This window comes from Daldinia decipiens, assembly GCF_022478715.1.
Source record: "Daldinia decipiens strain CBS 113046 unplaced genomic scaffold F4813scaffold_3, whole genome shotgun sequence".
In the NCBI taxonomy this organism is placed as follows: domain Eukaryota; kingdom Fungi; phylum Ascomycota; class Sordariomycetes; order Xylariales; family Hypoxylaceae; genus Daldinia; species Daldinia decipiens.
Window position 1 is genome coordinate 742,022 of NW_026054546.1, and position 21,637 is coordinate 763,658.

The 21,637-nt window shown below is 47.4% G+C and overlaps 6 protein-coding genes across 6 annotated transcripts; 2 read left to right on the top strand and 4 right to left on the bottom strand.

The window, feature by feature from the left end:
* Positions 1-306: 306 nt before the first annotated feature.
* Positions 307-1,695, bottom strand: F4813DRAFT_345656 (uncharacterized protein). The gene is made up of 3 exons (XM_049241783.1): positions 1,371-1,695; positions 773-1,314; positions 307-639 (listed from the first exon to the last, which is right to left on the bottom strand). The coding sequence occupies exons 1-3, from the start codon at positions 1,637-1,639 to the stop codon at positions 584-586; spliced, it is 867 nt and encodes a 288-aa protein (XP_049103724.1). The 5' UTR covers positions 1,640-1,695; the 3' UTR covers positions 307-583.
* Positions 1,696-1,783: 88 nt separating this feature from the next.
* Positions 1,784-3,664, bottom strand: F4813DRAFT_172317 (PIG-X-domain-containing protein). Its single transcript, XM_049239197.1, has 2 exons — positions 3,128-3,664; positions 1,784-3,070 (listed from the first exon to the last, which is right to left on the bottom strand). Exons 1-2 carry the CDS (start codon positions 3,578-3,580, stop codon positions 1,928-1,930), a joined length of 1,596 nt encoding a protein of 531 aa, XP_049103725.1. The 5' UTR covers positions 3,581-3,664; the 3' UTR covers positions 1,784-1,927.
* A 2,041-nt stretch (positions 3,665-5,705) lies between these two features.
* Positions 5,706-14,057, bottom strand: F4813DRAFT_385434 (uncharacterized protein; the record flags this gene model as incomplete). Its single annotated transcript, XM_049246254.1, has 14 exons — positions 5,706-6,635; positions 6,688-7,165; positions 7,233-7,573; positions 7,634-7,689; positions 7,758-8,055; positions 8,106-11,257; positions 11,318-11,767; positions 11,824-12,259; positions 12,317-12,429; positions 12,486-12,609; positions 12,680-12,769; positions 12,833-13,253; positions 13,324-13,390; positions 13,499-14,057. The coding sequence occupies 14 exons, from the start codon at positions 14,055-14,057 to the stop codon at positions 5,706-5,708; spliced, it is 7,515 nt and encodes a 2,504-aa protein (XP_049103726.1).
* A 1,299-nt stretch (positions 14,058-15,356) lies between these two features.
* F4813DRAFT_398301 (oxidoreductase) lies at positions 15,357-16,558 on the top strand (the record flags this gene model as incomplete). Its single annotated transcript, XM_049248032.1, has 3 exons — positions 15,357-15,664; positions 15,741-15,798; positions 15,852-16,558. 3 exons carry the CDS (start codon positions 15,357-15,359, stop codon positions 16,539-16,541), a joined length of 1,056 nt encoding a protein of 351 aa, XP_049103727.1. The 3' UTR covers positions 16,542-16,558.
* Positions 16,559-17,649: 1,091 nt separating this feature from the next.
* F4813DRAFT_172550 (NAD(P)-binding protein) lies at positions 17,650-18,695 on the bottom strand. The gene is made up of 2 exons (XM_049239198.1): positions 18,527-18,695; positions 17,650-18,465 (listed from the first exon to the last, which is right to left on the bottom strand). The coding sequence occupies exons 1-2, from the start codon at positions 18,561-18,563 to the stop codon at positions 17,741-17,743; spliced, it is 762 nt and encodes a 253-aa protein (XP_049103728.1). The 5' UTR covers positions 18,564-18,695; the 3' UTR covers positions 17,650-17,740.
* Positions 18,696-19,141: 446 nt separating this feature from the next.
* On the top strand, positions 19,142-21,604 carry F4813DRAFT_398303 (alcohol oxidase; the record flags this gene model as incomplete). The annotated part of the gene is made up of 8 exons (XM_049248033.1): positions 19,142-19,342; positions 19,424-19,618; positions 19,681-19,726; positions 19,790-20,535; positions 20,599-20,746; positions 20,813-21,232; positions 21,315-21,452; positions 21,540-21,604. The coding sequence occupies exons 1-8, from the start codon at positions 19,178-19,180 to the stop codon at positions 21,602-21,604; spliced, it is 1,923 nt and encodes a 640-aa protein (XP_049103729.1). The 5' UTR covers positions 19,142-19,177.
* Between the last annotated feature and the right edge of the window lie 33 nt (positions 21,605-21,637).

Below are 21,637 nucleotides of genomic sequence, written 5' to 3' on the forward strand. Positions count from 1 at the left end.
GGTTGTCGAAACTAAAGTCGACAGATATCCTTTGATTTAACCCAACTACGGGGGATTCATTATTAATAGGTTGGTGAAATATGATCTAGATTTGCTGTTGAAGTCTATGTTGCGATCCTGTCTCAAAATGGCGACATCGGGATCCTTGCGGAACGTGTGGGGGTCCATTAAGCTTCTAATTGGTTCTTGTTTTACAGATTTTTCCTGTAACTGTGGAGGATCTCTGCTTCACCGATATAGAACGAAGTAAGATTGTTCCTAACTTGAAGTTAATTTATATTTGACCGAAACTTTGATCATCTATATCTGTTTTAATGACGCGGTTGATATATGGCTATCATCTTATTGGCTGCTGAGAGATATAGAGGTTTTGGCATTGAAAGTCAGATAGGTCGTCCGAGCATATGTCCGCAACGAGGTATAAAGTATGGGAAGCTCGCAATTTGATGTTTTCCGAATATAATATTCATAATATATAGCCCGCAGCGTGGGCTGTCAAATACATACAATATAATGGACTATCGACTCTCCTTTAGAGCTATACCGACTTTGCTTTTATGGGATGAGCCGTGAAAAAGCCTTTCTAGCCAAGCCTACCCCAGCTCCAAATGTTCAGACCGACTTTCATCCCCTTTTTCACTGATAAAAAGAGTTAATGATTGTCTCAAATGAGAAAAAAGTAATAGTAAGGGGAATATTAAGATCTCTGCTAAAAACAGAAAGCTCATGGTGAGGCCAAATGGCGGTCTTAGAAAGAAGAAGAGTTACGTACCGGGTAAACCCGCGTGCCAAGTCTCGTCCCAACCTCTGCCCGTTCCGTCGGGACGGAAGTTTTCCCAGTATACAGCATTACCGGCGATAGGCTTGAAAGAAACGCCCGTAACTAAATCTCCGTCCGTGGTGGGGAATTTTCCTTCGGATTCGGGTAGCGATTCGGGTAGCTTGGGACACTCAACCCATTGACACCACGGGTTATCGGGTGCTTCTCGCCGGAGTAGGGGAAATTCGGTTCCCCCTCCCTCGACGTCTTCAGCTTGCACCCAAGCCATAACGCTGCTGACTCGGCCCCAGCCCCGAGCGCCGGAGCCCCAGTCGAAATGGTGCGCGTAGTGCTGGTTCGCACCGTAACGCTGCGTACGAAGACGCTCTATCCATAGGTCGTCACGCCAGCCCTGGATAGCTCGTGTGCGAGCTTCGATGCATCGCACGGTGTCGGTACGGGGTATCAATGCGACCTCCGAGTCTCGAATTGTAGCATCGCGCTGCGTCGAGTCGCCATCGTGGGTGATGGTCGAAGGCTCAAACAACGGCTCACTATGGGTCGTTAGCAGGTATCTATTATGACGAAAGAAGCATCACACTCAACGTGCCTAGTCTCTAGCAAATGGGACCGCTCATCGTCGGAGAGGAAATTCTCGATATAAATTACGATTGGCGCTTTTGAAAGAATATGAATTGAATATGAATCCGGAGGACAGTCCGGTGCTGTTTGGTTTGCTGCATCGATGGCAAGGAGGGATTCATTTATACGAGGCCGAGCGGTCCGTGGAAGACGGGATGGCTCGGGAGAAAAGTAATGAAGAATTGGGTTGTATGTAAATAATAAAATGGCAATGCCCGCTACAACATATGGAAACATCACGGTATCATTAAACACTGGCTCTTGAGTGAACTTGCTGATATATTCAATTATGTATGAGTAAGATAATGTAGTATAAGTTATGTTCACTACCTAAGATATGTATGTATACGTATCTCCCTAACGCCCTGGTGCTGTGCCGTTGCCGTGGCCCCGTTATAGTAACAACATTGAAAATAATGCAAATAATACGTAGTCACATGACTTCAACGCCGTTGTTCATTCCCACCCCAACCCAGTATAAGTTTAGAATGCACAATTGCCGAAGCTTCAATTTTGAGATCATTATCATAGACTCTTCCTCTTCCTCCTTACTTTCTCCGGTTTGTATTTGTCTTGGTTTATCCCTAGGCAGACTGACACAAGTTTCCATATTACGAAAACAAGCCCCATGAGAACCACGGTTACTGTTCCAGAGCTGATCCGATTTGACTGTCCAAGGTCGAGAACGGGAACCCGGATTTCGTGGTAGAGGCTCTCGCCTGGATTTGGCTTTGGTTCAACATGCCAGAATAGCGTACGAGGGCCAAATAGCCCATCGTATCCCAGATTCGTCCTGTCGAATGGACTGTTGGGGAACTTGGTGCCCTCTTCGGCCGCGCAAGCCCAAAAAACCACAGGCCAAGGGATGCTAACGTTTCTGTAGCCATGATCCGCTGGTGCCAAATACCTAAGATGAAGTGGAATCTCGGCTGTCCACGGTTTGTCTTTCCCACTTCTAGGTGGCTGCAACTCTAGAAGGGCACTGGAGCCCCAAAGCCTCATAGCGTAGTCTGGAGCTTCAAGGTCTACCGGTTGGCTGATGTAACGCAATGCCGACAAGTTCTTGGATGACATAAATAGCTCGTCTCCAAGTTGGTACTTGTCGATGAACACGGTTCGAGGAAGAGTAAGGTACGTGTGCAGCGAACAGTACGCATCGTCCATCGGCGGCTTACTTGAGCTAAGACGTAATTGCATAGTCGGGTGTAAGCCCATCGGACGGAGAAAAGTGGCCTCGAAACCCGCATCTTCGGCATTCTTGTGGCGCGAAGGGAACGAGAAAAGGGTTGGCGTAGGCCTGGAATCTTCACCTAAGACTGCCAGCAGTCCCGTGACGCCAAGCTCATGTGACTCTAGGTGCGGAGGTGAGTCCGGTGTCATTATCCCAACTTCGGCTCTGTGATCGTGCTGGGAGTTGATAAATAATGGCTGCCGTTCATGAGGCCACACAGCTGTGAGTTTCACAACGTGAGAAAGCGCATCGTACGAGAAATCGACCGAGTTGGCATCAAGAAGCCGTTGAACTCGTGACTTGCATTCGGAGTTACCGGAACTACAAGCATATTGTTCAAGGTATGAAGTGAAATGAGATAGGTCGTTTAGGATCTGGTAATATTGATATGCTGTCGAATGAGTGAATCGGTCATTTGGTAATTTCGTAAACGACCCCTACAAATTATTAGAGAGCTAGAACGGACTAATATTATTTCTATGAGAGTAGCTTACGGATGTAGATGAGCAATCTAGTGGTCCGAATGCCGTCCGAAACAAGCGGCATAGGCGACCGCCATCAGGTCTGTCACTATTGCCAGGCGTATAAAAGATATGCAAACCAGGAGGCAACCTTGAGGTCCAGGGCCCTATCGCTTTGTAGGGGACGGGTTTTTGCCATCGAATGAATAGCTCGCGGGATTCTCGAAGTAGGTGTTGAAGCTCAACCGGAAGCTCCTCTAGAGCTAATGTAATCCGGTCCTCCCGTTCGGCGGTGATGTCGGGCCCCGAAATATAGCGACCCAAAAGCCTTAGAGCGGCGGGCTCTACTCCGTTCTCGTTCTTATGGAAGAAGGTGATTCTTTGGCGCATTCTGTAGGGTATAAGTTGATGCAATCTATAATACTCGTCGACATCAAATGTTCTGGGAGACTGGTCACAAGGATACGAAGTACACGCGGTCCCCATGATTCAAGTCTCCAAGTGGCCCCAACCTCTTTTACCTAAGATTACCTAAGGTAGGTAGATAAGAAAAGAGATAAGGAAGACAGGCCCTGATAAGATAAGGAGGGGCAGATGGGGCAATCAAGCACAAAAATTCAGTTGGAACTCGCGCAAGGAAACGTCTGTGGTTTTTCTACTTTTGCATTCCCCGCCTCGTGATCTTGCCAGACGAACTAGGACGGAATATCCCAGCCACGTAATAACGTCGATACGTCGATACGTCGATCGGGCTGCGGGCTTGCATATTCCTTGGGCAGGAAAGAATTTTCACCCCCGTTAGACCTTCCAATAGATTTAATCCAGCTGTTATGCACTGCATCGCACCATTTAACACGTATCTAACAACTCTAGCCTAAACGAGGCAAACCACATCACGCATTGGGTTATTACTAGCCGCCCTACTTCCCTTTTCCATGGTTAAGATGGTTAAGACCTAGCACTACTGCAAGACTACATGACGTTTGGTTGTGACCCTGCATCAAACCCAGCAAGAAACCCAGCAATCCCGAATCCATCAGATCAGCAGCTTTAAATACATGGCGCATAACGGATAACCCCGGAAACTAATGCTTCGAAAACTAAATCAAATAAAGTTCGCGGGGGACCAGCATTCGTTTTCATCATTGTTCCCCAGATTTTGCTTGTGAAGGTTTCGATACGACCTTTGTTTTTTCAATATCATGTGAAGCGAAGGAGCTGCTGTTGGTGAAGGCAAGGGTTATTAGTTTGGCGCCGAGCTCCATGCAGGATCTGAATCACGCAGCGCATAATGAATCAACCCTGTACTCGACTAGCGGCCAACTTGCCTCCGGTTACATCTCGAGTCGCAAATTCCGAGCAAACTGACGATTACTTAGACGCTGGGCTTGCACTTAGAAAAAAAATCCAAAATTGCTCGAGGTCGAATTGTCGAGATGTGGCGCTACAACCTCTTTCCTAGGTATCCTCTATCACCTATCGATTGAACTCGAGTATTTGGCGACGGAGACTGCGCCTTCGAGTCAAGCGTATCTATCACCTAAGAATAGCCCCCCAATGCATCGAGGACCGTATCTGCCGCGGAGTCAACGGACCTGCCCTCACCCATTATAGAATCTGAAATACTGGGATTGTGGTAGAAAAAGTCAAGTAACTATTTCCCAGCCTCTTAAGGTAAAAACCCAAAGTTTCAAGTTGTCTACGCCTTTTTCATGGATAGGTAGCCATATATGGTGACCCCCTGTCGCTATTTCTCGGATAGTGTCCTCTTACTTCACGTGAGCACAGAATACGCAAATAGACGCGGAACATCTCAGCTGTCACTTCCCGCCTCGTGAGTGATCCGGGGGGTTGGCAAACTTGAACAATTGCCGTACAAATTTAACGTCGCTAGTATTACCGCCCCAGCCTCCGCAAGAGTTTATTGAGGAGGCTAGGATTAGCCACATTGTCCCTTCGAAATCGTCGAAAGGAGAGAAGCGGCGTTGGCTTTACATCGAACGCATATTCAATATCCATTAGATCCAAGATGTTTGCTCCGGGGGGGTCAATTCGACTAAACGATTCGATAGGGAGGGAAAAGGGGTAGTCTTGCAGCCGCGATGACCCTTGAATTGACCTAGTTAAACTTGATTACAGTCCGCAAGAATTATCCACAACGCGCCGGGTGCCGAGAGTCTCACCGGTCGATGAATTACAACGACCTTGATTATACACCGACTTTCCCCCGGCCCCTTAGAAAACATTCGTATTGATGAGAGAACGTGGAGCTCTGCAGAATCCCATAATCTCTCTTGGATCACTAATAGGCTTTCTTCATCGTCATCTCCACTACTCCGAGATTCGTGTCGGTATGAGAGATTAAGGATGTGAATGCTGCAGACGGCTCCTTTGGATTTACGATGCAGAAATCGGGTCTATAAGGACAATAAGGAGCCGTTACTGAAAGATAGCAACGCCTACTGTACCACATGAAAGACACCTGGATCTAATTCCTCTCTTATTCGCTTGCAAGTAAATACTTATAGTCTCCTTATTTGACTAAGACATATAGGTGTTTGAGCGATAGGTATATTACAATGTTGATTTTTGTTAATACAGAACTTAGCTTTCACTTGGCGCCATTAACCCATCCAGCTTTTTCTTCGGGCGTATCACTTTCAGCGAACTTATCTTTCAAGCTTTTAGCGGCGACACCTCCCAGTGCTTCTAACGTTCCAGTAGCCATGATTTCGAGGATGCTAATTTGTAGGCCCAGCACCTGTTTCCACCAGCGGCGCAGCTCAATTGCCATGAGCGAATCCAATCCAATTTGCGACAATGTTAGGGATATATCTAGATCGTCCCCAGGTTTGAGCATTAAGCTGAATACCTTCTTGCCAATTTCGTGGCTTAGGTATGAAACGCTTTGCGGGTCGTCCAATACTTCGACATCATCGGCTACTCGTGCTAGGAACGCGATTAGCTCGCTGGAACTACCCCTTGTATTGGTTTCCTTCTCATTATCGTTGTGGTAGAAGCCCATTCGTCGGTCCCGACGCCAATTAGTTCGCGTATTTGGGTCATTTAGGTCACCCTCGGATCGTAAACCCATAACTAATTGGCCGGTACTCGTCCAAGGAGTCAGCGTGGAGTTGCCTGTGGAGCTGAGTATTTCGAAAGGGTGTGATTGGATGATAGCCAGTTCGACAAAGTCCAGAAGCTCCGCCTCACGCAAGAAATACAGTCCTTGTGATTTCATGTTCTTCCTTGCGAAAGGGTTGTCAGCGACGAAGCCCACGCCGTCTATTGGACTGATATTAAGCACAGTCGCGGGGAGAGATAGGGAACGTCGGTATTGAGTGAAAGCTTCAAGGAACGTGTTTGAAGCACTGTAGTTCCCTTGTCCTGGTTGTTCGACAATAGTTACCATGGAACTAGCCATAACGAAGAAATCAAGGGCATGTCCCTTTAGGTGCTCATGGAGATTCCAAGCACCAGTCACTTTGGGGGCGTTTGCAGCAACCCAATCTTCATGTTTCATGCTTGCAATAGGTGAATCCTAACGAAAAATAAGTAAGACACTTCCAAAGATGAGGTTGAAATTGACTTACCCGGAGAACCATCGCCAAGTGGATAACTCCTTTGATGGGATATGGAGCCTGCGAAACCGCGCTTCCAACGTCCTCGACTGATTCAGCCCGACCCGGTACAGCGCACACATCGCAACCCATGCTTCGCAATTCTTGGAAAAACTCCTGATCCTGCTGTGTCTTTCCAGCACTTCTAGATAGAAATACTAGCGATCTAGCCCCCTTTTCGACGAGCCAGGTAGCGATAACCTTCCCAAGGCCACCCAAGCCACCTGTTAGCAGATATGAAGCAGTACTATTCAAGCGCAGCTCGGAGCGTTTAGGCATGCTTATGAGAGTCGAGGAATCTTCAGGTACACGGACAACCACCTTGCCAATATGGTTTCCGTCCTGCACTGCGCGGAATGCATCTTGGATGTCGCCTGCATAAAATACAGAAAGGGGATCGATTGGCTTTATGTCACCAGTTCGGTAAAGTTCAACACATTTCTTCAAGTCCCTATATAAAATCACCTGTTAGTATTTAAATGTGCATCTAATACTAAGTGTGACGAGAAAGTACGTACGCCCCAGCTCTCTGTGGCCTCTTCTGTGCAAGATGCGTCATATCGACACAGGAGTATGACCGATGTTCTATAAAGTTCCTCATCCGAAGCTTACCACCCTCGATGACGTCTCTCTTCCCGAGCTCGATCAGGGTACCGAACTCGGCAACACAGTCCCAGGAAGCATGCAATAACTCTCCAGAAAGGGAGTTAAGCACAATATCAGCTCCGCGACCATTAGTTTCGCGCATCAAATCGGCAACGAATGAATCGTCTCGTGAATGGAATATGTGGCTAGTTGGAATGCCAAATTTCTTTACAAGGTGTTCTACTTTTTCCTTGCTTCCGACAGTTGCAAATTTCTTTTCGAGCATCTCTATTAGTTCTACTCATGGAAGTCGGTTGAAACGGTTAAGACATACCTCTGCGCCAACCATTTGACAGATTTGGATTGCTGCGTGCCCGACACCTCCAGCCGCTGAGTGAATGAGAACAGACTGTAGCATGTTAGTTCCAGCGCTCGAGTAACAAAGAGACGAAATTCACTAGCCTGTCCCTTTTCTAGTCGCCCAATATTCAGGAGCGACTCTATCACCGTTGTATAACATATAGGCATAGAGGCTGCCTCCTCAAAAGTGAGATCGTCTGGTATCTTCGCGACAAGAGAAGCTGGCGTTTTAACGTGCGTCTTGAAGCATACATCTGGCGGCGTTGCCATTACACGATCTCCGATAGCTAAACCATCTACTTTTGCACCAACTTGGCGGACGATGCCGGCCAGTTCGAGACCTAATGGGACATTTTCTGTACTGGTCTTAAGAATACCCATCGCATAGAGAACGTCCTATTTTATTGTTAAAGCTAATTGGCGCAGAGGAATGGTCATATACTTACCTTGAAATTGACACCCACTGCCCGTGTCTCAATCATAACCTCGTCATCTCCAAGGCTACTCGAAATAGCTTCGCCGACCCAGTTGACATTCTCCAGGGATCCAGGCTTGTCAGTCTCTAATGCCTTCACCTCCTGAACCATAGCACCACTATCGTTCTGTTGTAGCTCTTTACAAACTGAAAACGGCTGGTATCGGCCAATCTTGACAACACCAGCATCGACAACATATTCCTTATCGGGTGCAAGCAAGTCGGTGTCTTCGATGCGTCGTATCTTACCGAGTACCTTCTGAACCAAGGTCGCGAATTGGGGTTCTGTGGGACTGATCTCTAGTGTATAAAAAGGCACCGAAGATTCAGCTCGAATAGATCGTGCGACACCGATGGATTGAGCGGATCGCGGGTCTTTGCAGTCTACTTGGGCTGGTCTGGTTAGCCATATTATAGAGCCTGACTTGTAGTCTTGTAATATCTGTTGGAACATATTTAGTCTTGCTGGCGAAATGTTCTCGAAAAAGTAGCCTTCTAAATCAAGAAGGGATACAATGTCTTGGTCGTGCGGTAGGCTTTGTCCCAATCGAAACACCTCTGCCGAAACACCAGAACTTGCAAGTTCTTCAACAAGAAGTCCCACTAGGTCTCCCTCAGGATCGTCACACAGGATTGATACTGGCGAGGGCGCCTTTTCAGAAGAGGCATTATCTTCTACTTTGGTTGATACGATAGCGGCACAATAGTGGTAAGGCTCAGCAGCATCGCGAAGTGCGGTGTCGACCCCGGAGAAACCGGTTGCCTTGAGCTCATCGTCCCATCGTTCGACAGAGACATAAGGCTCATAAGGCCGGCCATCTTCCTCGCCGAGCCACCAACCAGAGAAATTACCAAATATGTAATTTGGAGTCCGCACAACAGCGCACAGCTCAGTCAGAACGAGCAGTCCTCCTGGTCGCAGAAGCGGCTGTAAGTTTAGAAGCGTTTCACGCAGCGACGGTGTAGCGTGTACTACATTGGGTGCGAGCACGACATCGTAGGTTCCGGCCGTGAAGCCCTGATCGAATGGAGACTTCGAGATATCAAAGACCTTGTAGTCCATGTTGGGCGCATATGAAAATCGCTCCTTGGCTTGCGGGAAGAAGCCCGCAGAGACATCGCTGAAAGTATAGATAGAGTAGGGCGGATGGCCGTCCTCTCGCACGAGGGTCCGGAGGATCATTTCGGTGGTGCCTCCGGTACCCGCGCCGACCTCGAGGATGCGCATGTTTGGCCGCGAGTGGGATAGTAGCTTGAAGAAGTCTCCTTTTCCAAAACTAACGGCATTATAGATCTCTGTAAGGACATCGTCCTGCATTAAAGTCTCTAAAGTGTCTGTTTTACCCGTGAAGATGTCCTCGCAGTTATCGTATATCCGCTTGATACCGATGGCCACGGAGCCCTTTTCTGAAAGAGGCAATAGTTTTTGGTATCTTTCTTCGACCATTAGCTTTCTTTCTGCAGAGGCTAGTGCTACATATTCCCTGCAATACTTTAATAAGGGGTATGTCCCCTTCCTCGCGCGGTCTATCTCGAGCTCGAGCCAGTCGCGGAACTTTTCGAAGTGCCAAGAACACGGCTCAAGACCACGGACTCTATCAGCGGTTTCCAGCATGCATAAAAGTGTCATTTCTTCCTGCATCCTAGTCTCTTCCGGTATCGACCGGGGCGGACTGAATAACGTCGCGTGGTTGACCATATCGAAGTCCGGAAGCCACTCTAACCGAGCCGCTGCATGCGGCTCAATCTGTTGAGTGGTATCATTATCCATCGTCGTTAATTCGAGCCCACGTAGTCTTAGAGCAACTTTGCCGTCAGCAATGCAATCAATAGCGATGGACTTATGACCGTTGCTAGTCGCCACGGCATCCATCGTGGCGGCGCTTCTAGAGATATAAAGGTCCTCAATCGTAGTAGGCACTCTTAAATCGCCGAAATTTCGCCCAATGCCCTTTGCCAGCGCAACTAGAGCAAGCTGCAGACAGTTATCAATCCCTGCTGGATGGAATATGAAAGCCGGGTCTTCGTGGTGACGCGGAAGGCTGACCTTGGCAGTAGCCAGGTTCTTGGTGGTAGACGAAACGATATTTCGGAGCCCCTGAAACTCTGGCCCATACACAACGCCAATATTGTCCATCGTATCATACCATTTTGATTCGGGGATCTTCTTGATAAGCTCTTCATTACCTGGTATAAGAGGGGGCGAGGGCGATGGATCCGTGCTTGCTTTGATTTGTCCTTCGCAGTGCTTAATCCAAGCCGAGCCACTATACGATGTTATAGAAAACTCGAACCAGGCTGAATCAGCCTTGTCAGTCAATTTGGCAGGTCTTAATGTCGTCAACACCTCTACCGGATGGTCTGAGAGTACCATAGCTGACCGGGCTGTTGCGCGCTTCACTTGGTATCCTGCGTCAATACCCGTAATCTGTCTTATTGCTTCTCCCGCCATGGCAAGATACCCTGCAAATGGGAAGACAACATCTGAGCGGATTTTATGATCTGCCAGCCAAGGTTCATCTTCTAAGCTCAAAATATTTCGCCAAGAAGGTTCATAACTCGAACTTTCAGGGATGCGTAAACCGAGAAGACGATGGTGCCCAAATTGGCGGAAACGCCATTCCTTAGAAACGCGGGCTTCGTACCAGAAAGAGCCGCCGCTGTGGTCCCAGGCATAACGGGGGAGGTCTGTTAGCACCTTTCCCGACGGGAAAATAGCAGACCTGTCGATTGAAACGCCGCTCTGGAATAGTTGGCCAAGCGCCGAAGCTAGGCTGTGGGCACTGTTGGAACCCCTGATCATTGTGGGAATGTATTGAAATTGGGTTCCAGAATTTGATACGATCTGTCGCAGCGGTCCCGATAGTGTTGAGTGAGGACCGATCTCAACGAAGAGTCGTCCTAGACGTTGCTCTAGTATGCGCCGTACTGCAGAGTTAAAACGCACTCGTGAAGTCAAGTTAGCGATCCAGTAGTCCGGCCCAAGGTCATCACCATGCTCGATTACCCTTTCTTTTACGGATGAAAAGAATGGTACACTAGCCTGCTGGCGTGTAAGACCTTGGGACTTAAGTTCTTGCTCCATGAGCTCTCGGTACTTAAAACTTAGCCCCTTCATGTGGCCTATTCGATCGAGTTAGCACATAAGTATTGTCCTCAACCGACCGCGAGCGAGTTACTTACTTGAGTGGTAGGCCATGTCCACCTTAAGCTTCCTCGCAAGTACGTCGGGTTTGTCTACCTTAATCGCATTAAGAACATCTTCTAGCGCTCCTACGTCGCCAGAAAGCGTAACGCTACTGGGACTGTTATCACAAGCGATCACTACACCCTCCTTAACATATTTAGAGACATCAGCGACACCCAAACCCACCGCTCCCATCCCACCGATTAAGGTCTGGTCTCTTGTCACGTAACCTCGATAATATGCCGATATCAAGGCCTCCGCAAGCGAGATAGCTCCAGCCGCATAGGCAGCCGCGATCTCCCCACTAGAGTGGCCTACTACGGCTGCGGGTTGGATGCCGACTCTATGGAGGCTTCGGACAAGGGCAATCTGGACTGCAGTACAAAGGGGTTGGGCTAGTTCAGCGCTATGGATTTTACTCTTTTCCGGAGGCGCGAACAACTCGGCTATAATCAGTATTAGTATTAGTAAGTATAAGGCAACGTAGAATAAACTACTCTACCTTCAATTGACCACGACGGAGGATAAACAAGTGATTCAAGGAGACGGTCCATTTCCAAGATATCAGCTCTGAATCCTTCATCCGTGAGGAAGAGTTCCTTCCCCATTTCCGGCCATTGTGCTCCTTGTCCGCTGAATACCATCACGATGTCGGGATCGCCGACTGGCGCCTTTGCGGGGGCTGATTTTTCGACTACGGCGCCATCGCTGTCGATAACCATAAAGGCCCGGTGGGGCAAGATCTCCCTACGTCGGCCGAGTGTGTAGGCAATATCCTGAGCGTTTCCGGGATGCTTATCGACGTATTCTTGCAAGTTGTCGATATATGTCTTTAGGGATTCTTGCGTGTTTGCAGAGAAGATGGCCAGCTGGGCACGCTTTGGGCTAATATGTGTCAGGCCGTTTGATACGGGATGCGGGTTCGCTTCTAACACAATCTATAGAGGATTAGCTAACATTGGTTTTCCCTAGATAACCCAGGGACCTTTACTTACGTGAGCATTTGAACCCCCTATTCCAAAAGAGTTGATGCTGATTCGTTTCGCTCGGTCTTGGGGCCAACTTGTTGGCTCAATCGGGACCCGAAGCTTCCTACTGGAGAATGGGACTTCGTATAGTCAATATCATTGTAGGTGTAATCTTATGGATCAAGCTGAGACTTACTCTTGGGATTTGGCTTGTTGAATTTGATATTAGGTGGGATTATATCGTGCTCCAGCGCCAAGACCCCTTTAATGAGACTAGTAAGTCCTGATGCACCCTCCGAGTGGCCTACATTGGGTTTCACCTAGTAGCATAGCCAGTTAGCAGAACTTTTTTTTTTTTTTTTTTTAACATTTGAGCCTGATAACACTTACAGAACCGATATATACACCTTGAGAACCAAAGATATTCCCTATAGCAGTTGTCTCTAAGGGGTCACCGGTCGGTGTTCCTGTCCCATGACACTGAAGTTCATTGTATTAGCATTCTAACATTGTGTAAATAGACTGGTACCAATAGGAGCTAACCTCGACGAATGCTGTCTCATGTGGTAGAAGTCCAGCATCTGCGTAAACTTTACGCATCAAGCTCTCGTGGGCGGCTCCGTTAGGCGTCATCAGACCCTGACTCTTACCGTCGCTGTTAGTTCCGGTATTTCGGATGATAGCTCTGATTGGATTTCCATCACTGATGGCGTCGTCGAGAAGTTTGACATAAACAACGTTGATAGCCTCAGCTCTTGCAAATCCGTCAGCAGCGGCATCGAAGGTTTTGCAGGAGCCCTCGGGGGATAGAATGCCCTCCTCCGTCATCGCAGCCGTTGTTGTTGGGCCCATAATCATGTTGGCACCAGCAACAATTGCACCTGTACAGTCGCCATGTTGCAATGCTCGACATGCTTCGTGGAGTGCTATAAGTGAGGCAGAGCACCCAGTCTTAACTACCATACTATTAAAGGTTGGAGAATCAGTTATCTTATAAATATGAGGAAGAAAAGGAGTATAATAGAACGGCTAACCTGGGACCTTTGAGGTCGTATTCAAACGATAATCTGTTAGCAAGCATGAGATCGCCATGACCAGTCACTATGGACGGGGTTCCAAGTTAGTTATGAGTTATTTTACAAGGGAGGCAATGGAGAGCAATCTTCATAGGAATAGAGCCAAAATGTACGAACTCTAGGCATTACTTACTAATATATCCGCCCGAGTGTTGGGTTTCTTTGGCGCTGATTTGAAGCCAGTCCTCTCCAAAGGTACCGACATAACAGCCAATCAACTGGCCTCTATAGTCAGCTTCACCAGCGTTTTCGAATGCCTCCCGGATCACTTCAAGGAGCTGGCGCTGTTGTGGGTCAGTTCTCTCCAATTCATTCTTACTCATAGTAAAAAACGATGTGTCCAGCTTGCTGAGGTCCTCATCGAGAAAATAGCCATACTGAGTCTTTATGGCACCTTTCTTGCCATATTTATCAGTAAATGCGGATGAATTATACCGATTGGATGGGATAGGGCCTCTAGTATCTTTCTTGTTCACGAGAACGTCCCAGAAGGTATCAGCGTCTCGCACGCCACCGGGAAGACGCATTGCCATTCCACAGATGGCAATTGGTCGAGTTGCATTTTGCGTTCCGTTTGCTATTCCGTTGGTCGAACCAAGAAGCTCATAAGACTTGTGGTAGCCGTTGGTTCTCGGCGTGATGCCACTACCTAACTGCTGTTGAGAAGTTGAGTCTATGTTGTTGATAGACATCTTGAAGCAAATGTTGAATAGTGGTATAAAAGGAGGGAGGGAAGAGCCTTGACCAAGTAACAGGACTGTATATTTACCTACTGTAGCTTAGCAGTACTCGTAGGTTACAGAGTTATATGAAGTCTATAGTCAACTCAAGCTGGCATATAAATATTTCACAATCATTTACCCCATCTTGTATACCCGATATGAACGGTCTAGATCATTCTACGAGTTGCTATCAGAGAAGCCGCCATCCCACCTCTAACTATCATCCTCTAACTGGAAGCTATCACCACTATGCGGTCAGCTCACTCAGCTAGATCTGCAACGATATTCGTTATAATAATGCACTCATGAGGCAAAAGTGCTATTCCTTTATCTCGGCCCATGAAATTTCCTTAACTCCGGGAAAGGGGGAAAGGCCGGCCCTCGCAAACCTTAAGAGGCACACACGATGATGTTTTAGCCGCTCCCGTTGGCTCCTCGGGGTAAGCTCGTATTCGGTGTAATATTAATGTTCGGGGGTCGCATGTCCGGGGGTCGCCTGCTGGAGCGCCGTTGGTTCACTTTTACGCCGTTCTGTGTCACGCCATCTCGGGTGTGAGGCATGTTCTAGCCGCCGACACCTCCTTAACTCCATCGGTAAGTGTGAAGGATGCTTACCATTAGGAGTCGACGATCTAGAAGAGCAACAATCATTATACCTCAATATACGCAATTAGTGTAACTCCTGTTCGTGTAAAGTTGAATGTATATATTATATTATATTAGTTGTAAAGCTGAAATTCAACAAAGTGAAGGATCTACACATTGTATTTAGGAGCACGGCGTAAAGTTGTATATATTAGGTAGTTATCTATTTAACCTAGTATTTAGTATCAGTAATGATGAACTGACTGTTACCACTTAAAGCCATATACATATAGAAACACAACTTTAAAGTTTAAACAAACTCCGAAAAGGTCTACAAATAATATGACTATGACTATACTCTATAGTACCCTCCACTTACTGATGATCGACATGATCATGTGGGCATTATCACGTATGCAAACTACTTGCTAACTCAAGATAAGAGATATTTCAAAGCTGACGTGGCCTTCGGGAATTCGAAAATGGCCTGACCTGTCTGTATTGGGCGTAGGTTCTCCTTGATTCTTTTTCCGCGTTACCCGCTGCTTGAGTACTACTTGCGGGTAACAGAGGAGTATAAGGACTCCGTAATACGCGTTGTCCAGGATTGCATCAGTATCTCAGACACGTTGATTTTTACTTCCAACCCTACCAGATTACTTACATCAAATTTACGCCTGCACCATGGCCCAGACTACCCAGAACGAGTTTGAAACAGTTCCATTCCCCGAAGGTCTTCCTATCATTGACCTCCCGCGAGTATCTCTCAAAGGTCTGCTTGAAAACGACGAGGACGAAAGCCGTAAGGTATTCGAAATATCCATCAAAACCGGCTTCTTCTATCTCGACTTGACAGATCACCCAATTGGCCAGAAGCTCCTGCAGGAAGGCAACGAGGTGTGTCGAATTGGGCAAGAGGTGCTCCCTAATCTCTCGATGGAGGAGAAGCTTGCTTACAAGGCCCGCGATAGGTCGGGGGTATTCGATATGGGGTAAGAACTCTGATTAAGCTTTCTTACCTTCGGGATAGTAAGATGCTTGTATTGCTGACCCGCCGTGCCCGCTTAGATACAAATGCCCGAGCGTCGGGAAAAATGGACAGCCAAAGTTTAGCGAAGCCTTCAATGTAAGTCCACAGAGCGAAAGACTTTCTTAATCCCATTATTCTTACATGATAAGATCCCCTTCTACGAGTTACTCGTCGACAAGGAATCTGGATTCCAGCTGCCGCAATGGCTAGCGAATTACAAAGAACTCTTTGGCTCCATTATGGAGACGGGGAACTCTATCTGTCACATTCTTCTTGGAATTCTCGAGACGAAGCTTCAAGTAGAACCAGGTTCTCTCTCGTCTCTTCATAAGATCATCGAACCATCCAATGATTTCCTCCGTGTTCTGAGGTATCCGGCTCCCGAGCCAGGCGATGATCCTCGCCAATTCAATTTTCCGCCACACCGGGACTCTGTCAGTATCGCCATGCTCTTCACATGGGTTGCCGGTCTCCAAATACTTGAACCAGGCTATGATATTAATACTGCTATGAAGGGTGACGAAAGTGGCTGGCGCTGGGTAAAGCCAGTTGCAGGACATGTCATTGTCAATCTCGGAGACGCACTTGCTATACTTACCAATGAACACTTGAAGTCTGGGTTTCACCGCGTCGTAAGCCCTCCCAAAGAGCAAGCTCATCTCGATAAATACAGTGTTCTTCTGGGATATCGGCCCGCCCTCACTACTTTGATGCGTCCACTACCCAGTCCGGTTATACCGCCACTGACGGCGGAAGAAGCAAAGCTGCCCATCTTGACATGTGAGGAGTGGGGGGCTCAGAGAGTTCAGAAGGTATACCAAGTGTTGGAAAACCGTTAGGTGTATACATAAATAGCTAGTTACATAGCATCTTACTTTAGGCACCTAAATGAGAAGGAAGAAAAGGGGTAGCACAGTTATTTTCACAAGATACTTTCATTAACTATCCGAGATCTTACGATAATTTAATTTTATGTGAACGTAATGTAGCGTTTGTTGGCGAGAAAACTTGAACTTTTAATATAGTAAGCAGCTCGGATATAACTCGCCCTTACACGACGTGTAGTTATTTTGCATACATACCTACCTACCTACCTATACAATCACGGGACTTACACAAGATATATATTACCAGACAACCAACAATCTATGCATATAACCTGAACAGGTTATGAACTGGCCAATCGGGGAATTTATAGATCCTTAAAAGGGAATCCCTTTCTACTAACCTACAAATGTCATCATCGTCCACCGTAGCTATAGCCAATTACATTCTAGTGCAACCGAAGTCTGACCACCTCCTTTCTAGCTCTTAAAGCCCGACCCAGAGTTCAACGATTCTATCCCGACTTTCCTACGTGCCGCAATATAAGTGGATTCGAATCTTATTGTAGTTAAACCAAAACCGGTTCGATTTAGATTTTTCTTTAGGTATTACCGGGCGTTAAAGGTGGCTTTATCTCCGTTATAAAACGGCGTGTTCGATAGGGCTTTCCTTAATTAAGTTGGCTATTTGGCGCCGGCGCTAATTAGGTAGAGTAATGTTATAGGCAAGTAGGGGCTGGGGATGCTATAGGCAGGAAGTGGAGGATTTCTCATGTTAGGCGAAACTCTAGCTCTGTCTTCCTTTGGGAGGTACTTTAGCTATAGCTGCCTAGCTTATATCCACCAATAGACATTAACGTTCTCATCATCATTATTATCATCATTATCAACCTACGCGTATGTCTATCGTGATTAGCGAATCCTAATATGATATATTAAGAGGGGACAGACAAAAAAAAGAGGCGTAGATATCCCGAATTATTTCCCAGAATTAATGGAAATAATATAGTTTACGACGGCTATACGAGATCCTCTTTTCCTCGGATAGACTATAGAGAGAATAAGCTTGCAGCACTATCAGTCGATGTTGAATTGATGGCATGAGTAATGTAACGAATGTAATCGAACTAGCTATACCTATCTAAGCCATGCTTCCATGTTATACGAGAAGTCATACGAGAACTGAAGCCTCGTTGCCAGGTGTGGGCCGCGCCCTAGAACGGAGACACCCCATATACTCCCAACACCTTTCCAACGTCAGCGTCTCTTTCCCCTTTGATAACTGACGCCACACGCTCGCCTCCCTCCCATGGTTCGGCGGCATTCCTCTTCCGCAACGAGACGGGATCCCCGGTGAAATTGGTGGCACAAAGTCCAGGATCTGCCCCAAATACCAAAAAGCCCTCTGGCTTCAAACGAGCACAATACATAGCCATCAACATGTTAACGGCGGCCTTGCTAGTACGGTACTCCGTTCCTAATGGGTTGTAATACGGAGAACTAGGATCTGCCGCATGCGTAATCGAGCCCATGCTTGAGGTGACGAAAACAAGGCGAGGCGGTTTGTAGACTGCCTTGCGCAACAGGTCCAAAAACGCCTCGGTGACGCTTAACGAACCAACAACATTGGTCTCCAAAACATGCCGAAAAGCCTTGCGAGTCGGTGGATTAGCGGTGGATATAATCCCCGCGTTATTAACAAGAACGTCTAGTCTGCCGTACTCGGAGACCACACGCGCAGCTGCGGCGTCGACTGTCTTATCATCCGTGACGTCGATCTGAACCGCAGAGACAGTACCCTTAACACCGTGTACGGCTTGGATTTCTCTAGCCGCTGCTTCGCCTTTAGAGAAATCCCGACTTCCCAAAATCACATGGTATTCCTCAGAGGAAAGAAGTAGATTCTTTGCTGTCTCATAGCCAACGCCCTGGTTCCCCCCTGTGTCCTCGGTCTTAGTGGATGATCCTAGAATAAAATATATCTCGGCCGACTGACTAACCTGTAATAAAGACAATCCTCTTCCCTGATGAAGCCATATCTAATTTGGTAGTAAGACTTAAGATTTTCAAAATGCGGTCAACTGGGGATTCCTCAGGACATGGCTCGAAAGGATTTTTGGCTACGCCGGGTTATTTTAATATCTCTAATAGACAGAGGAAGCATCTCACATGATAACCGTGGTAACGTCGTGTAACACGGTAGATAAAAGGTACCTGGTTATGTCCGAGGCGTTTTGCGCTTTTAACCCCTTTTCACGGAATTTACAAGATATAACCCGGATATAAACCATAAAGCCAAGAAATTAAGTCCGAAAATCTGAAGACATTGAAGTATCTCGATACTTGGATTACGTTGACTGATTCGGACTTGGAAGAAAGACAACAGCCCGAAATAGACAGGGGTGTAAGAACACCGCCGACTTTGCCCCAGAGGAAGTCATACTAACTTGAAGATGGGGTCATTCAACGATGTAGCTGAAATGCTATTGTTCACGAGACTCCCTGGGGCTCTACAAACCACGTGCAAACGGTTGGGGGCCAGTACCATAATAGTAGTAAATAAAAATGGCGATATATGAAGCCAAGAAATCGAGGGATTCTTTGATATCATCACAGAAGCTATATGTCACTTGATCTATACACTACGAGCAATGAAAACCTTTACGATGAAGATAGGCCTCTACGCCATGGCGCTTTTGCTCGGAGTGAGTAATGCAGCACCCTTCGAGCCAAGGCAGGAAAGGACTAGTGATTCAACGAGGCCCTCAAGTAACTATTTTGGGCTCGCAGGTCAGAATAACACCTTCGACTACGTAGTAAGTAGCAGAAGCCCCTATTTGAACCTATGCTGCATACATAAGTATTGTTATTTGTTACTAACGGGCTTTCGACACTAGATAGTTGGTGGAGGCACGTCTGGCCTTGTAGCTGCTATGCGTCTCTCTGCCAACGGCAAATATTTCGTCGCCGTTGTAGAGGCCGGTAGTTTCTACCAGACGGCCGGAAACGTAACCGAGATTCCCGCCTACGAGTCAGAGTTCTTGGAAGTACCTCCCACAGTTGAATGGGGGATAAACACGAAGCCCCAAGCGGTACGTTGTTCATAAACTAGATTCGACTCTTCCGCTCACATAATTCCCCTGGAAGCAAATAGGTGGTCGTTCAGTTAGATACTCTCAGGGTAAAACCTTCGGGGGTTCGTAAGTAGCCCAGCATCACCCAATTCGGAAAGAAATATTTGAGCCAGATCTAACATGCACAAGCTCTGCGCGTAATGGAATGGCCTATCAACGGTATGAAACTATCTGGCCCTGAGGGCAAAAGTCGTGATGGTAGTATTCTAACCAATGGTACTCACATTAGAGGCACAGTTAGTTCCTACGACCGTTGGGCGGACCTCGTGGGAGATACCAGCTACTCCCTATCGAACCTTCTGCCGTACTTCAAGAAAGGCGTCCACTTTACACCACCAGATATTAGTCTCCGAGGTGGCCCCTCAGTAGCCTTTGATGCCTCAGCATTCGACGCTTCTTCAAGCGGTCCTCTGCATGTCTCGTTCTGGAACTACTACGCCCCCGTGTCCTCCTACATTGCCCGCGGACTGGAACTCCTAGGGTTCTCAGAGACGAGCCAGATCCAGAGTGGAAGTCTACTGGGATATGCCCAGTTCCCGGCGACGTTGCATCCCGATAAGCAGATTCGTGACTCGTCCCAGACGTCTTACCTCGATGCTGCGATAGCTGCCAACACGTTTTCCAACTTGCAGCTCTATCCGGACACGTTAGTGAAACATATCCTTTTTGTAGGGAATAAGATGGCTACCGGCGTGCACGTCAGTACTGCTGGAGCGGAGTACGTACTCTCGGCACGCAAGGAGATCATCGTGGCTTCAGGTCCGCTCCGCTCTCCGCAACTTCTCCTGGCGTCTGGCATCGGACCAGCTGAGACTTTACAGAAATTCAATATCCCTATAGTGAGCGCGCTGTCAGGGGTTGGTCAGAATCTGATCGTACGTATATTTCTGATAGCGTTCACATTCCCCATATACGTACTTACTGCGAATGACTTCTAGGATCACCCCGGATACGGTACTTTGTTCTCCGTCAACGCCGAGTCTCAGCACCGATTATTCAATAACGTTACGTTCGCCAATGAAGCATATAAGGAGTTTTACTCTAGCCGATCTGGCGCTTTGACCGCATTCGCTAGTAATTACCTCTGTGCGTTACCCTCTCCCCCTTTTTCTTTACTAAGAACAGACGCTTTGCTGACCAGTGCCATTGCAGTGTGGGAAAAACTCCCTAACAACACACAACTAAGCAACGAGACTCGTGAAGTGCTAGACTCTTTCCCTGCCGACTGGCCCGATATCCAATACATCTTCAACACCGCCGGACCTGCTGATACTACCCCAGGCGACCTCCTAAGCTTGGGCGTGGTAATACTTAAGCCCTCGTCTGTCGGCTCGGTAACCCTCAACAGCTCTTCGGATACAGCCGAAAATCCACTGGTAGATGTAGCTTGGTTTACTACTAAAGCGGACCGGGAACTGGGCATAGCAGCCGTGCGGCGGCTCCGCCTATTTGCAAACGCTACGGGTGTACTTCAAAGCGAATTGTCACCCGGAACCGCCGTGCAAACAGACGAGCAGATCCTAGAGTTTATCAAGGGTGCTGCCAGTCCTAGTCACCATGCTGCTGGTACATGTGAGTTTACCCTATTTTTCTTTATAGCCCTATCTTCTAGAACAGAGATTATGAGATATTGACCTATGTAACTTGTGAATAGGCAAGATGGGCAAGTCAAGCGATAAGTCCGCGGTGGTAGATACGCACGGTTGTGTGATGGGCGGCGTGTCTGGCCTTCGCATAATTGATGCCAGTATTATGCCGGTACTTTTACCCGGACAACCTATGTCGACAGTTTGTAAGTTCTACATAGTCGTGTTTCACCACCTTGTAGCCGCAGGTAGCTTTCAAAATTACATGGCTAACAGTGTCTCCTTCTGTGTAGATGCGATTGCGGAAAAGCTCTCTAATGACATTTTATCAGGGCATCAATGCTTCAGTTCGGAGTAAGCTATTTAAAATAATAACGTTCTGTATTTTATC

Excerpts from the sequence above, each read along its gene's own strand:
- F4813DRAFT_345656 (XM_049241783.1), bottom strand. The coding sequence starts at position 1,639 with ATGTTTCCATATGTTGTAGCGGGCATTGCCATTTTATTATTTACATAC. Across the intron at positions 1,315-1,370 it reads TCCCATTTGCTAGAGACTAG|TGAGCCGTTGTTTGAGCCTT; the intron begins GCACGTTGAGTG and ends AACGACCCATAG. Across the intron at positions 640-772 it reads TTGGCACGCGGGTTTACCCG|TGAAAAAGGGGATGAAAGTC; the intron begins GTACGTAACTCT and ends TCTTTTTATCAG.
- F4813DRAFT_172317 (XM_049239197.1), bottom strand. The coding sequence starts at position 3,580 with ATGGGGACCGCGTGTACTTCGTATCCTTGTGACCAGTCTCCCAGAACA. Across the intron at positions 3,071-3,127 it reads TAGATTGCTCATCTACATCC|GGGTCGTTTACGAAATTACC; the intron begins GTAAGCTACTCT and ends AATAATTTGTAG.
- F4813DRAFT_172550 (XM_049239198.1), bottom strand. The coding sequence starts at position 18,563 with ATGGCTTCATCAGGGAAGAGGATTGTCTTTATTACAG. Across the intron at positions 18,466-18,526 it reads GAGGATTGTCTTTATTACAG|GGGGGAACCAGGGCGTTGGC; the intron begins GTTAGTCAGTCG and ends CCGAGGACACAG.